Source organism: Entelurus aequoreus, linkage group LG07, assembly GCF_033978785.1.
Source record: "Entelurus aequoreus isolate RoL-2023_Sb linkage group LG07, RoL_Eaeq_v1.1, whole genome shotgun sequence".
In the NCBI taxonomy this organism is placed as follows: Eukaryota; Metazoa; Chordata; class Actinopteri; order Syngnathiformes; family Syngnathidae; genus Entelurus; species Entelurus aequoreus.
Genome location: NC_084737.1, coordinates 33,346,882 through 33,360,373, shown reverse-complemented (window position 1 = coordinate 33,360,373; position 13,492 = coordinate 33,346,882). Strand labels below are relative to the sequence as shown.

General features: G+C 40.1%; 1 protein-coding gene across 3 annotated transcripts in view; it reads left to right on the top strand.

The window, feature by feature from the left end:
- Window positions 1-4,627: 4,627 nt before the first annotated feature.
- The window catches only part of LOC133653698 (microphthalmia-associated transcription factor-like), a 92,951-nt gene continuing 84,086 nt past the window's right edge, over window positions 4,628-13,492 (top strand). For all 3 annotated transcript variants that reach the window (XM_062053271.1, XM_062053272.1, XM_062053270.1), the window contains exon 1: window positions 4,628-4,833. In XM_062053271.1, coding sequence (XP_061909255.1) covers window positions 4,730-4,833 — 104 coding nt within the window. In that variant the 5' untranslated portion in view covers window positions 4,628-4,729. The remainder of the gene's footprint in view (window positions 4,834-13,492) is intronic.

Sequence of the window (13,492 nt, the reverse complement as noted above, 5' to 3'; positions counted from 1 at the left end):
TAACTTCCAGCCTCCTTTAAGTTTGGAATCATGCTAGATATTGTCCATGCACTACAGGTTCGAGTTTGGATGTGATAACTGTTCTTTTGGGGTGATTTATTCTGAGGCAGCCAGTGTAATATGAATTATTTATAATGTACTTATAGTTTTCCCACTCGAGCGCATTACAAAGGGCTTTGTGGCCCAAAAGTCTGGGGCCTCTCCCTTAACAAGGGGTTGTGGGTAATGAGCACCCCCTTACAACAAGCAGAATAATGTGTGTCGTCTTTTCTATTGTCTTTTCTGTCAAATGTGACTGGATGAGAATCTCACATATGCGAGCATTATCATCTATCATTATGACAAAGAAGCAATGATAGTGTTGTGTTGTTGTGTCTTTTTAATGGTGTGAGTTTGTGTCAAATTATAAGAAAGACTAAAACCAGTTCTGCAGGATAACATGAATGCAAATATTTAACTTGAATTTACATCTAGTTTTAGTATGTGACCCTTGTAGCCTGCACTGAGGTTTGTATAGCTTAACACTGCCACCAAGTGCAAATGATTTGACATTTACCAAGGCTTAAAATGTCATTTCTAGAAATGTCCCTAGTTTTAAGAGCTATTTACTTATTTTTAGTGATTGATTTTACACCATTATATTTATTATATGTTGTCTATTCTACTTTAAAAATGTTACAGTTGAGAAAATATCTATTGAATTAAAATATTTTGGTTAATTTCATATTCACTCCATAATCTCAATTAGAAATTGCAAGTGCTTTCAGTATAAAATTATTATTTATATCTTAAAAGTCCTGCTTATTTCTAGATATACAAATCTTAATGTAGGATGTCCTGTCAAGTAAAATTAACCAGCTGCACGGACAGATTATTTCCAGTTTTTTTTGTTTATTTTTCCTCCACCTACTACCAACCTCATCACGTCCGTTGTGTCCTTGAGCAAGACACTTCACCCTTGCTCCTGATGGGTCGTGGTTAGGGCCTTGCATGGCAGCTCTCGCCATCAGTGTGTGAATGTGTGTGTGAATGGGTGAATGTGGAAATAGTGTCAAAGCGCTTTGAGTACCTTGATGGTAGAAAAGTGCTATACAAGTATATTTACCATATATAGGAGCAAAATATTGTTGGTGAGAAAATAATATATCATTAATCGGTGCTGCATCATTATCAACAACATATACACACATTTAATGTTTAAAGATGACACCATGACAGTGTTCATCAAAGATTGCAATTGTTCACCATATTATCATTAACAGTACTATTGAAAACTTAACGATTTACAGATTACAGCAAACCATTTTGTGTGCCGGTATCCTTTTGAGACCCAGCAATGCATGTTTGTCCTCTGTAAAGGACAAACTTTTCACTTGCTTTATTTTAAATGCAAAATATTTAAAAAATAATTATGATAAATGGGTTATACTTGTATAGTGCTTTTCTACCTTCAAGGTACTCAAAGCGCTTTGACAGTATTTCCACATTTACCCATTCACACACTGATGGCAGGAGCTGCCATGCAAGGCGCTAACCAGCAGCCATCAGAGGCAAAGGGTGAAGTGTCTTGCCCAAGGACACAACGGACGTAACTAGGAAGGTGGGAATTGAACCCCAGTAACCAGCAACACTCCGATTGCTGGCACAGCCACTCTACCAACTTCGCCACGCCGTCCCTTAGGAATTAGGGCATTCACATTTAACAAGTTAACACATGTGATTAATCGCGAACAATTATCACATTAATTATGTACCAACGCAGATAAATCACCCAATTTATTGTGACCCCACATTTTCTTTACTTTAACCTGCACGGATGGTCACATGAAAGCCTGCGTGGAGTTTTATAAGGTCAATGCATATGTCAGTTTAAAGATGAGTGAGACAACTCAGACTGGGGAGCTCGGTGGCAAATTTTGTTTCAAAACACACCCCAATGGCACTAGATAATATTATTAGCAAGTTTTGACGTATATATTACGTACATTCAAGTGAAACATTTAAAAAATGTTTGTTTATGATTATCATTTGGCATTTTATGTCAAAGTAGTGGGGTCTTTTTAAATTAATTTAAATTATGCAAGCAAGTGATTTACTGTGATTAATCATTGTAATCACATCTCAAATGTGTTAATAATCTGATTAATAAAATGAATTAATTAAGGCTAAAAACTAATTAAATTTAATTATTTAATTAATAATTGGCCCTGTGATGAGGTGGCGACTTGTGTACCCCGCCTTCTGCCCGAATGCAGCTGAGATAGGCTCCAGCAACCCCCGCGACCCAAAAGGGACAAGCGGATTGCAAAAGATGTCCAGAATACTGTGGAATTATGAAATGAAAACAGAGCTTTTTGTATAGGATTCTACGGGGTACCATAACTTCCGTTAAACTGACTACGTCACGCGCATACGTCATCATGCCGTGACGTTTCAGCCGGATATTTCCCGGGAGATTTAAAATGTCACTTTATAAGTTAACCCGGCCGTATTGGCATGTGTTGCAATGTTAAGATTTCATCATTGATATATAAACTATCAGACTGCGTGGTCGGTGGTAGTGGGTTTCAGTCGGCCTTTAAAGGCCTACTGAAAGGCCGGGTTAACTTATAAAGTGCAATTTTAAATTTCCCGCTAAACTTCCGGTTGAAAACGTCTATGTATGATGACGTATGCGCGTGACGTCAATAGTTAAACGGAAGTATTCGGACACCATTGAATCCAATACAAAAAAGCTCTGTTTTCATCTCAAAATTCCACAGTATTCTGGACATCTGTGTTGGTGAATCTTTTGCAATTTGTTTAATGAACAATGAAGACTGCAAAGAAGAAAGATGTAGGTGGGATCGGTGTATTAGCGGCTGGCTGTAGCAACACAACCATGAGGACTTTGACTTGGATAGCAGACGTGCTATCCGACGCTAGCCGCCGACCGCACGGATGATTGGGTGAAGTCCTTCGTCCTTCCATCGATCGCTGGAACGCAGGTGAGCATGGGTGTTGATGAGCAGATGAGGGCTGGCTGGCGTAGGTGGAGCGCTAATGTTTTTATCATAGCTCTGTGAGGTCCTGTTGCTAAGTTAGCTTCAATGGCGTCGTTAGCAACAGCATTGTTAAGCTTCGCCAAGCTGGAAAGCATTAACCGTGTAGTTACAGGTCCATGGTTTAATAGTATTGTTGATTTTCTGTCTATCCTTCCAGTCAGGGGTTTATTTCTTTTGTTTCTATCTGCATTTAAGCATGATGCTATCACGTTAGCTCCGTAGCTAAAGTGCTTCGCCGATGTCTTGTCGTGGAGATAAAAGTCACTGTGAATGTCCATTTCGCATTCTCGACTCTCATTTTCAAGAGGATATAGTATCCGAGGTGGTTAAAAATAAAAATCTGTGATCCACAATAGAAAAAGGAGAGAGTGTGGAATCCAATGAGCCCTTGTACCTAAGTTACGGTCAGAGCGAAAAAAGATGCGTCCTGCACTGTACTCTAGTCCTTCACTCTCACATTCCTCATCCACAAATCTTTCATCCTGGCTCAAATTAATGGGGTAATCGTCGCTTTCTCGGTCCGAATCGCTCTCGCTGCTGGTGTAAACAATGGGGAAATGTGAGGAGCCTTTCAACTTGTGACGTCACGCTACTTCCGATACAGGCAAGGCTTTTTTTTATCAGCGACCAAAAGTTGCGAACTTTATCGTCAATGTTCTCTACTAAATCCTTTTAGCAAAAATATGGCAGTATCGCGAAATGATCAAGTATGACACATAGAATGGATCTGCTATCCCCGTTTGAATAAAAAAAAATCATTTCAGTAGGCATTTAACAGTTAATTTTACTCATTTTCATTAATTACTAGTTTCTATGTAACTGTTTTTATATTGTTTTACTTTCTTTTTTATGCAAGAAAATGTTTTTAATTTATTAATCTTATTTTATTTTATTAATTTTTAAAAAAAGGACCTTATCTTCACCATACCTGGTTGTCCAAATTAGGCATACGTATGTGTTAATTCCACGACTGTATATATCGGTATTGGTTGATATCGGTATCGGTAATTAAGAGTTGGACAATATCGGTATATCGGATATCGGCAAAAAAGCCATTATTGGACATCCCTAAACTCAACCAAAAAAAAAGACTCAAAAATAAAATTGAAAAATATAGGCAGGTATGTCATTTACATGTGCTTGATTTAAAATAGAAAAACCATGGATGAAACAATTATTCAATTGGACTGAAGATAACTTGTATTAGAAGAAAATAAACACATACAAAACAATATTGTTTATACCCAAGACAATTATTTAATGCAAAAACAATTTGAACATTTTATGGGTCTCACAATGATGTACTGTGAATAAACCTACGCAGACATATTAACAACGTGAACATACAGTGTTGTTAATTGGTGTTAAATAAAACAATTACAGTAATATTAAACATTACAAATACTGCTGAAGCTTCTCCATTGTAAAAGTGTAAAAACCCTGCTCCTGTCAGCCAATAGGCTGTACGCGTGAGATTCGTGGCCGCGGTGCATTGTTGTTGTCGTAGTTCGCTTCCTCCTGCTAGCGTGGGCAAGCAGTTAGCGGCTCCGCGTTGAGGACTACAGAGCTCCGGCTGCCGGACAGATGCTTCTCGCCGTGTCAGTGCTTCACAGGGGCGACGCACGGAGCCGCACAACGCTGCTTTTTTACGAGTTCGACGCCGCTAAAAGTTGACACGTTCAAGCATGCAGTACGAATCGGGAATAGTTCCCGACTTTGATGATGGAGAGGACTTACAAGAGGAACCCAAAACCTATTACGAGCTGAAGAGTCAACCCTTAAAAAGCAGGTCAGTTATTTGGCACGCTGAAGCGGTTTTGGTGTTAAGGTGCTAATGAGGCCACACATCTATCGTAAAGTGCTTGTCAGGGCAAGTTATGTGCTCCCCGCTGACCTAAACTACCTCTCCTTGTTGATTTTTTTTTTTTTTGCGCTGGCACGCTCTTATGCAACATTAGGGTGTTGTCTTGTTAACGTCCACTTCAAATATTAGCCCAGAGAGAGTAGACAGGTCAGAGTTCAGCCCGATGCTCCTCAGCCCTAACAGCGGGCTAGCATGGTTAGAAGGAAACTGCTGGAAGTCAAAACATCAGCATTATCCACTTGATGTACTTGGTATGAGTGACTCAAGTTAGACTTTATAGTAGTGTTGTTTCCCTTAAACTCATAACACCTGTATTATATATTATTTTCTATCTTGCATTGTTTTCTTCTTGTGAGATAAATCATTGCAAAAGTAGTGTCCTCTTGGGAAAATAAGTGCATGCATCCCCAGGACATTAATTGAGTAAATATTAGTTTATGTGGGGCGTGCACACCACCAGGTAATGTGTCGTCTTAAATGCAATGTGAGTATATATTGTAATGCATGTCATGTGTGAAGGCACATCACATCACACTATGTCTACACTAAGCCGGATAACTCCTTAAACGAATAATTATTTAGCCTAAGCCGCATTTCAGCCACACTAAACCAGCGTTTAAGGTTCCCAATTTTTTACACGGGTAAGTGCGCCGTGTATTTCTTGAATCTGCGGCTCTTAGCTTTGTATGGACTCACTGATCGTTTACAAACTGAGTTCGGAGAGGAAGTGACGCCAGAAAGACCACGCCCCACACCGGTTGTGACGTCAGAAAGAACGCGCCACAGCCAGCATCATAATAAAGCGGTTTCGTAACTCGGAGCTTCTTCTACATGTACAGACGCTTGTGGAAATCACACATGAATACCTTAAGAGAAAGCGATTGCAGCTATTTCGGATACAACACTTCTCGGACGGCAAGAGAACTTTCGAATGTCGAGGTCAGCTGTGATTCTACTTACCGAAAAACGTTGTCCATTTGTGGAAGGAGAGTCAACGAGATTGCTGGCTACCGTGGATGTGATAAAAAAGGTAGCATGTGCTTTGTATTACCTGGCTGTCGAGGGAAAACTAACTACGGAAAACGACGAATGCTTTTGGACTGGCAAAACCGACTGTATCAGTTATTGTCTGCCATGTATTGTCGCGGACTCAACGTCTAGGTCCAGAGTATATAAAGTCACCAAAAACGAATGGACAATGAAGGTGAAGGCAAAAGAGTGAGGAGTGTCCTGACCAGTTATCTAGATCCCTAGATTGATTGTTGTCAAATGTTCTTTGTCACATTGTGTACTTTCGTGTCCAATAAAGACTTTAATTAATTTATGATCGCTCAGGTGTGATTCACTACAATAGGGCCCCACAGCACACTGGATTCCAGTTAATTGAAATACCACAACAATGGATATTGTTCAGATAAGTTAAATTTAAGAACTTGCACACAAAGCAACACTGGAGGTGACTATGACGTGCGCATTTTCCACGCATGCGTATTAGGTCGCGTTGCGCAGGCTGACGTAAGGGGGAGTGCGTCTTAAACGACCATTGTGTGTGTGTGTGGACAAGAATAAGGTTAGGTGGGATTTAACGGTAACTTGTTTATTACTTTTTTAAAATTGAGATTTAACTGGTTTGTGCACACCTTTCTTTGTGGTTGGGTAGTAGGTGTCTTAGAAGGCTTTCAGAACACCGACGTAGCGATATTGATGTTTTAGGTGGTTGTTTGATAGGGTTTGATGTGTTGAGGCGCAATGTTTTCCCTCCTTGAAAAATGTTGGCAGAACATTTGGTGCAAGTAGCAACGCAAAATGTCTTCCTCTAAAACAGTGAAAACGTCCCACGCGGTTGACGCCATGTTTGTTTACAGTGAGCTGAGGGGAAGTTAAGAGACCTCCCACAAGGAGGTAAAGGAGTGCTTGGTTGATTTGTGCACCTTACCCCACCTACAGCACAGTACGGGTAATCTCGCTTTACTGGAGCATTTTCTTTGAAAATTGTATCTAATCTATTTTCAATTGTTATCTGATTTCTTAGTATGATGTCATAATTTCACATGTCGGCCCGATAATTATCTGTCTGATATTTATTGTGCACCCCGAGTACTTGTGTTGTAATAGGTGCTTGTGAAACTTGTGTAACGATGGACGAACGGTGAGGTCTTGCAGCAGAATGTTGCCTGCTCACCCTAACCATAACCCTATTGTCACGGCCAGACGTGGCGAGGACAGAACACCACTGTCTCAACACAGAGATCTTATTGCATATGTTTGAGGGATTCCAGTTTGTGTGTCTGCTCTGAATCTTCACATTTTTCTGCAGTTTTAGCGGCTTTTCTATAGTCTCTGGTTCTGTGTGGCAAAAAAAAATCCCCTCTGAAGGAGTAAACTGATCAGGGCTGTCCTAACCTCTTCCCCACTTCTGCATTTTTTAGCTAATTTATTTATTTGTGAAATTTTATTATACTGTGCGATACAGTCACATGGAAGACACTGGTGTGATGCTTTGCTTTCTGTCGACAAATGGCGACATGAAGAAGAAATATGGCAGAAGGAGCCACTTCACTTCTGGCCAATCACAGATTATTTTATTTAATGTCATTTTATTTGGCTCATGTGAGCCCACTTCCTTCTCCGATCACATGACGCTGACCCAGCACGTGAATAGTCTGATGACTGTTGGGAGATGTTGTGAATTTACTTAATGTGTCAGATGTGTTGTGATGGTCGCCCCTCTTTGTTTCCAGATTTTCTTAAAAAAAAGTTATCTTCTCACATAATTTCTCCTGTTTTCTCACTGTGTATCTGTTTGACAGAATGGTGTGGCTCCTCTGCCTCTCTCGCCAGACTTTGTGCTTTATATAGATGTGACACAGCCAGTAAAACTTGTCTCCTATGCAGTGTAAATAAGGTGTTTAAATATAGCGTTGAATGTGTTATTTCTAGAATCAGGGAGCTTTTTACGCACATATCACCTCTGAATGTCAGTTCACAAGAATAACCAATGCTGAAAACCTGGGTTGAAACTTTCCTATGACTAGGGCTTACTTTAAGGTATTTTTCATCTATTTAATATGCATACACACAATGCACTTTGATTCACTTTGTTTCAATTGTTGTTATGCATTTACATTAGATAGTCATAAGAGTCCCTTCAGAAAAATCAAGAATTGAAAACAATCTTTAATATTTTTTTTTAATCAAACTACCATATAATCATGTTATTTGTATCAGGAGGTAACATTTTTTTATCATAAACCACACCAACTAACACAGCACAACATGACTGGGAAGCACAAAATGAGATGTTCTCTCTTAAGTGAACTAAATAAGCCATTGAAATGTCTTTAAAACACAAATATATGTTTATAAACTCTGCCCAGTAAAACATTTTCTAAAGAAAGGGGAAAAAAAAAATTAAATGTCCTTCAGTGGAAGCCAGCTTTAGATGTCATAGTTTTGATTAAGGTACAGTTTTTTATTATTTTAATGTAGTTGGTTTTGCGGCATTTTGCACTCTTCAGTCCCATGTGTTTGAATTGGACTATTTTAAAATCATGCATTTTGTTTTGTTCTTTGCACCTTTAACACCATTAATTGATTCCCCTTGTTGACTTTTATTGTTCAAAATATCAAAATAATCAGAATTGAAACACTGAAAAGGAACGTTATCAGTCTCTGTTTTTATAAAGACAGACTAAGGCCCCATAATCCCACCTAACTTTATCCTTGTCCACACACACACAATGGTCGTTTAAGACCCCCTCTCCCCCTCCGTCCACCGGCGCAATGTGACTTAGTACGCAGGCACGGAAAATGCGCACGTCATAGTCAGTGTTCAGTGTTGCTTTGTGTGCAAGTTCTTAAATTAAATTTACTTATCTGAACAATATCAAGTGTTGTGGTATTTCAATTAACTGGAATCCAATGTGCTGTTGGGTGTGCTCACACCTGAGCCATCCTAAATTAATCAAATATTTATTAGACACGTAAACAATGTGATAAAGAAAATTTTACAACAATCAATCTCGGGATCTAGATATCTGGTCAGGACACTCCTCACTCTTTTGCCTTCACCTTCATTGTCCAATAGTTTTCGGGGACTTTATATTCTCTGGACCTCGACGTTGAGTCCGCGACATACATGGCGGACAATAACTGATACAGTCTGCTTTGCCAGTCCAAATCGATAAACATTTTTCCGTAGTCTTGTCTCGACGGCCAGGTAATACAAAGCACACGCTACCTTTTTTATCACATCCACGGGAGCCCACATTTTCGTTATCTCTCCTTCGACAAATGGACAAAGTTTTTCGTTAAGTACAATCACAGCTGACCCGGGCATTCGAAAGTTCTCTTGCCGTCTGAGATGTGTTGTATCCGAAATAACTGCAATCGCGCATTTTCTTCTCTTAAGGTATTCATGTGTGTTTTCCACAATCGTCTGTTTATGTAGAAGAATGAGAAACACAGGCATGTCTGGATGACTCGCCTCCATCTTTCCAGTTGTTATGAAGCTGGCTGTGGTGCGTTCTTTCTGGTGTCACTTCCTTTGTGGGGTGCTGTCGTTCTGACTTCACTTCCTCTCCGAACTCAGTTTGTAAAAGATCAATGAGTCCATGCAAAGCTAAGAGCTGGAGATTCAAGAAATACACGGCACTTACCCGTGTAAAAAATGATCCAAGGAGGGTTACCTTAAACGATGGTTTAGTGTGGCTGAAACGGGGCTTAGGCTAAATAATTATTCGTTTAAGGGGTTATCCGGCTTAGTGTAGACATAGCCTAATATGTTGAAAATGTGGGTGTCAAACTCGTTTTAATCACAAGCCACATCCTAGTTATGGTTGCCGTCACAGGGACAGTTGTCACTGTGAAATCATAAATCTGTTTAGGCTGTCAAAGTTAACACGACAATAACGAGTTAACGCTAGTTACCTTTGATGTGCATGCATGTGTTTGTGAGTGCCTGTGTGTAAGAGATTTTTTGTCTATTGTGTAGCTCCAGCACCCCCCGCGACCCCAAAAGGGACAAGCGGTAGAAAATGGATGAATGGATGGGCGTCTGTTTATGAAATATATTATGTTTGATAAACAAACATTTACATAAAGCAAAAAAATTATCCAGCCCCATGCTGATAGTATTAAAAACATGCAAATGATCTGTCTACGGTACACTTATTCAAGATAAAAAAAACTCTTTATCTGCGATCAATTGCGATTAATTATGAATTTCTTACGGACAAAATACACCTAATGCAATTGAAAATTGTTAGCGTTTGACAGCCCTAATATCTGTATTAGTACAAATATGGCCTCTTCATTTTATTAAATTTTTGCCTCTGTATTTGATATATACAGTATACAGTATATATATATATATATATTTTTAAACTGATTGAACAATGGCTAGTTTTGAAATCAGAAGTGGTGGCGGTGTCTCTATATTTGCAGACCGGAGGGTGTGGTCCAACAATCATGGACTCGCACTCCTCAGCTTTCCTATTCAGGGATACTGGAGAGGAGGACCCGCTGGATAGTCGAACCTCGGTTTCGGGAGAAGAAGTGTGGTTTTTGTCCTGGTCGTGGAACTGTGGACAAGCTCTATACTTTCGGTAGGGTTCTTGAGGGTTTTGCTCAACCGGTCTACATTTGTTTTGTCAACTTGGAGAAGACATTTGACAGTGTCCCTCACAAAATTTTGTGGGAAGTGCTCCGAGAGTATGGAGCCAAAATCAGGTGGTCCGCTCACTGTATGACCAGTGTCAGGATTGAGTCTCTGCTTTTTCCTGATTTTGTGGTCCTGCTGGCTTCATCGGGTCATAATCTTCAGCTCTCACTGGATTGGTTCACTGCCAAGTGAATTCGGCTGTGATTAGAATCAGCACCTCCAAGTCCAAGTCAATGGTTAGAGTGCCATTTGTAATTTGTGGATAATTTCATATACATTGGGAACTTGTTTACGAGTGAGAGAACAATAGATCGTGAGATCAACAGGCTAATCGGCGTCTGCAGTGATGTACTGTACCCTATGCATCGGCCCGTCGTTGTGAAAAGGAGAAATGTTCTGGGCACGTCCAACCAGTAGGAAGCCTTGGAGAAGAATATGTTAGAGAGACAATGGGCCAGATTTACGAAGATCCAAATACCAATCTATTATTAGTATTAGTATTATTAGTGGGTGTGTTGCGTGCGATCTGCTAAGACTGCATGTCAATTGGTGCAGACCTCCTTATTTAAATGAGGATTTTACATGTACTAAACGGGGCATCACCACAGAGACACTCATTTACTGCACAATCATGTTATCATGCTCCTACATGTGGTGTTTTGCTATGTTTTCAAACATGCAGGAGACATCTACTACATTTTATGGGCATTTTAGAAGCAGTCCTACAGTGCATTTACAATGTTACCACTTTTTGTTCTGTTATTTACTGCTGAAGGTGCGCTCATTGGTGAGAGGCTGCACATTATTTAAAGGCCTACTGAAATGAATTTTTTTTATTCAAACGGGGATAGCAGATCCATTCTACGTGTCATACTTGATCATTTCGCGATATTGCCATATTTTTGCTGAAAGGATTTAGTATAGAACAACGACGATAAAGTTCGCAACTTTTGGTCTCTGATAAAAAAAAGCCTTGCCCCTACCGGAAGTAGCGTGACGTAGTCAGTTGTTCGCTTCCTCATATTTTCCTATTGTTTTCAACGCAGCTAGAGCGATTCGGACCGAGAAAGCGACGATTACCCCATTAATTTGAGCGAGGATGAAAGATTCGTGGATGAGGAACGTTAGAGTGACGGACTAGAATGCAGTGCAAAACATATATTTTTTCGCTCTGACCGTAACTTAGGTACAAGCTGGCTCATTGGATTCCACACTCTCTCCGTTTTCTATTGTGGATCACGGATTTGTATTTTAAACCACCTCGGATACTATATCCTCTTGAAAATGAGAGTCGAGAACGCGAAATGGACATTCACAGTGACTTTTATCTCCACGACAATACATCGACGAAGCTCTTTAGCTACTGAGCTAACGTGATAGCATCTGGCTCAAATGCAGATAGAAACAAAATAAATAAATCCCTGACTGGAAGGATAGACAGAAGATCAACAATACTATTAAACCATGTACATGTAACTACACGGTTAATAATTATCAGCCTGGCAAAGCTTAACAATGCTGTTGCTAACGACGCTGAAGCTAACTTAGCAACCGGACCTCACAGAGCTATGATAAAACATTAGCGCTCCACCTACGCCAGCCAGCCCTCATCTGCTCATCAACACCCGTGCTCACCTGCGTTCCAGCGATCGACGGCGCGACGAAGGACTTCACCCGATCACAGATACGGTTGGCGGCTAACGTTGGCTAGCGCGTCTGCTATCCAAGTAAGTCCTCCTTGTTGTGTTGCTACAGCCAGCCGCTAATACACCGATCCCACCTACAACTTTCTTCTTTGCAGTCTCCATTGTTCATTAAACAAATTGCAAAAGATTCACCAACACAGATGTCCAGAATACTGTGGAATTTTGAGATGAAAACAGAGCTTTTTTTATTGGCTTCAATGGGCTACCGATACTCCTGTTTCACTGGCTATGTCGCGCGCATACGTCATCATCCAAAGGCGTTTTCAACCGGAAGTTTAGCGGGAAATTTAAAATTGCACTTTATGAGTTAACCCGGCCGTATTGGCATGTGTTGCAATGTTAAGATTTCATCATTGATATATAAACTATCAGACTGCGTGGTCGGTAGTAGTGGGTTTCAGTAGGCCTTTAAATATATATATTTTTTTTCATACAAGAAATATTTTAACAATATATCCATCCATCCATTTTTCCACCTCTTGTCCCTTTCGGAGTCTCAGGGGGTGCTGGAGCCTATCCCAGCTGCATTCGGGCGGAAGGCAGGGTACACCCTGGACAAGTTGCCACATAATCGCAGGGCCAACACAGATAGCCCACACAGATAGACAGACAACATTCACACTCACAGTCACACAATAGGGACCATTTAGTGTTGACAATCAACCTATCCCTATATTATATGTAAAAAACCCAAAAACGAACGTTATTAAAAAAAATACTAAAGGACACCAAAATGCATCAATTGTATATATTTTAATCAGCCCAATAAGTCATCCTTCAGCATTATAATTATAAAATGAAATTTCTGAATACACAATATGTCTAATATTTTTAATTTTTGTCAGTCTAATATGTTGACACTCACACGTAGGACTGAGTATTCTCGCCTGTCCATCATCGGTGCAGCACGAGCACCGATCCTGCAGCCGTGTGTGGACCTGGCAGTTTGCACGTCCATCTGACACGTGCTAAATAAAACACAAAATAGTGCTTGCAAAACAGTGATGAGTGTTGAGAAATCACATTGCGCATGCTAAATATTTATTCAATAAATCAATTAAAGTTTATTTTTTTATAGCCCTTAATCACAAGTGTTTCAAAGGGCTGCACAAGCCACAGCGACATCCTCGGCTGAGATCCCACATCAGGGCAAGAAAAAACTCAACCCAATGGCATACAATGAGAACACCTTGGAGGGGACCGCAGATGTGTGGAC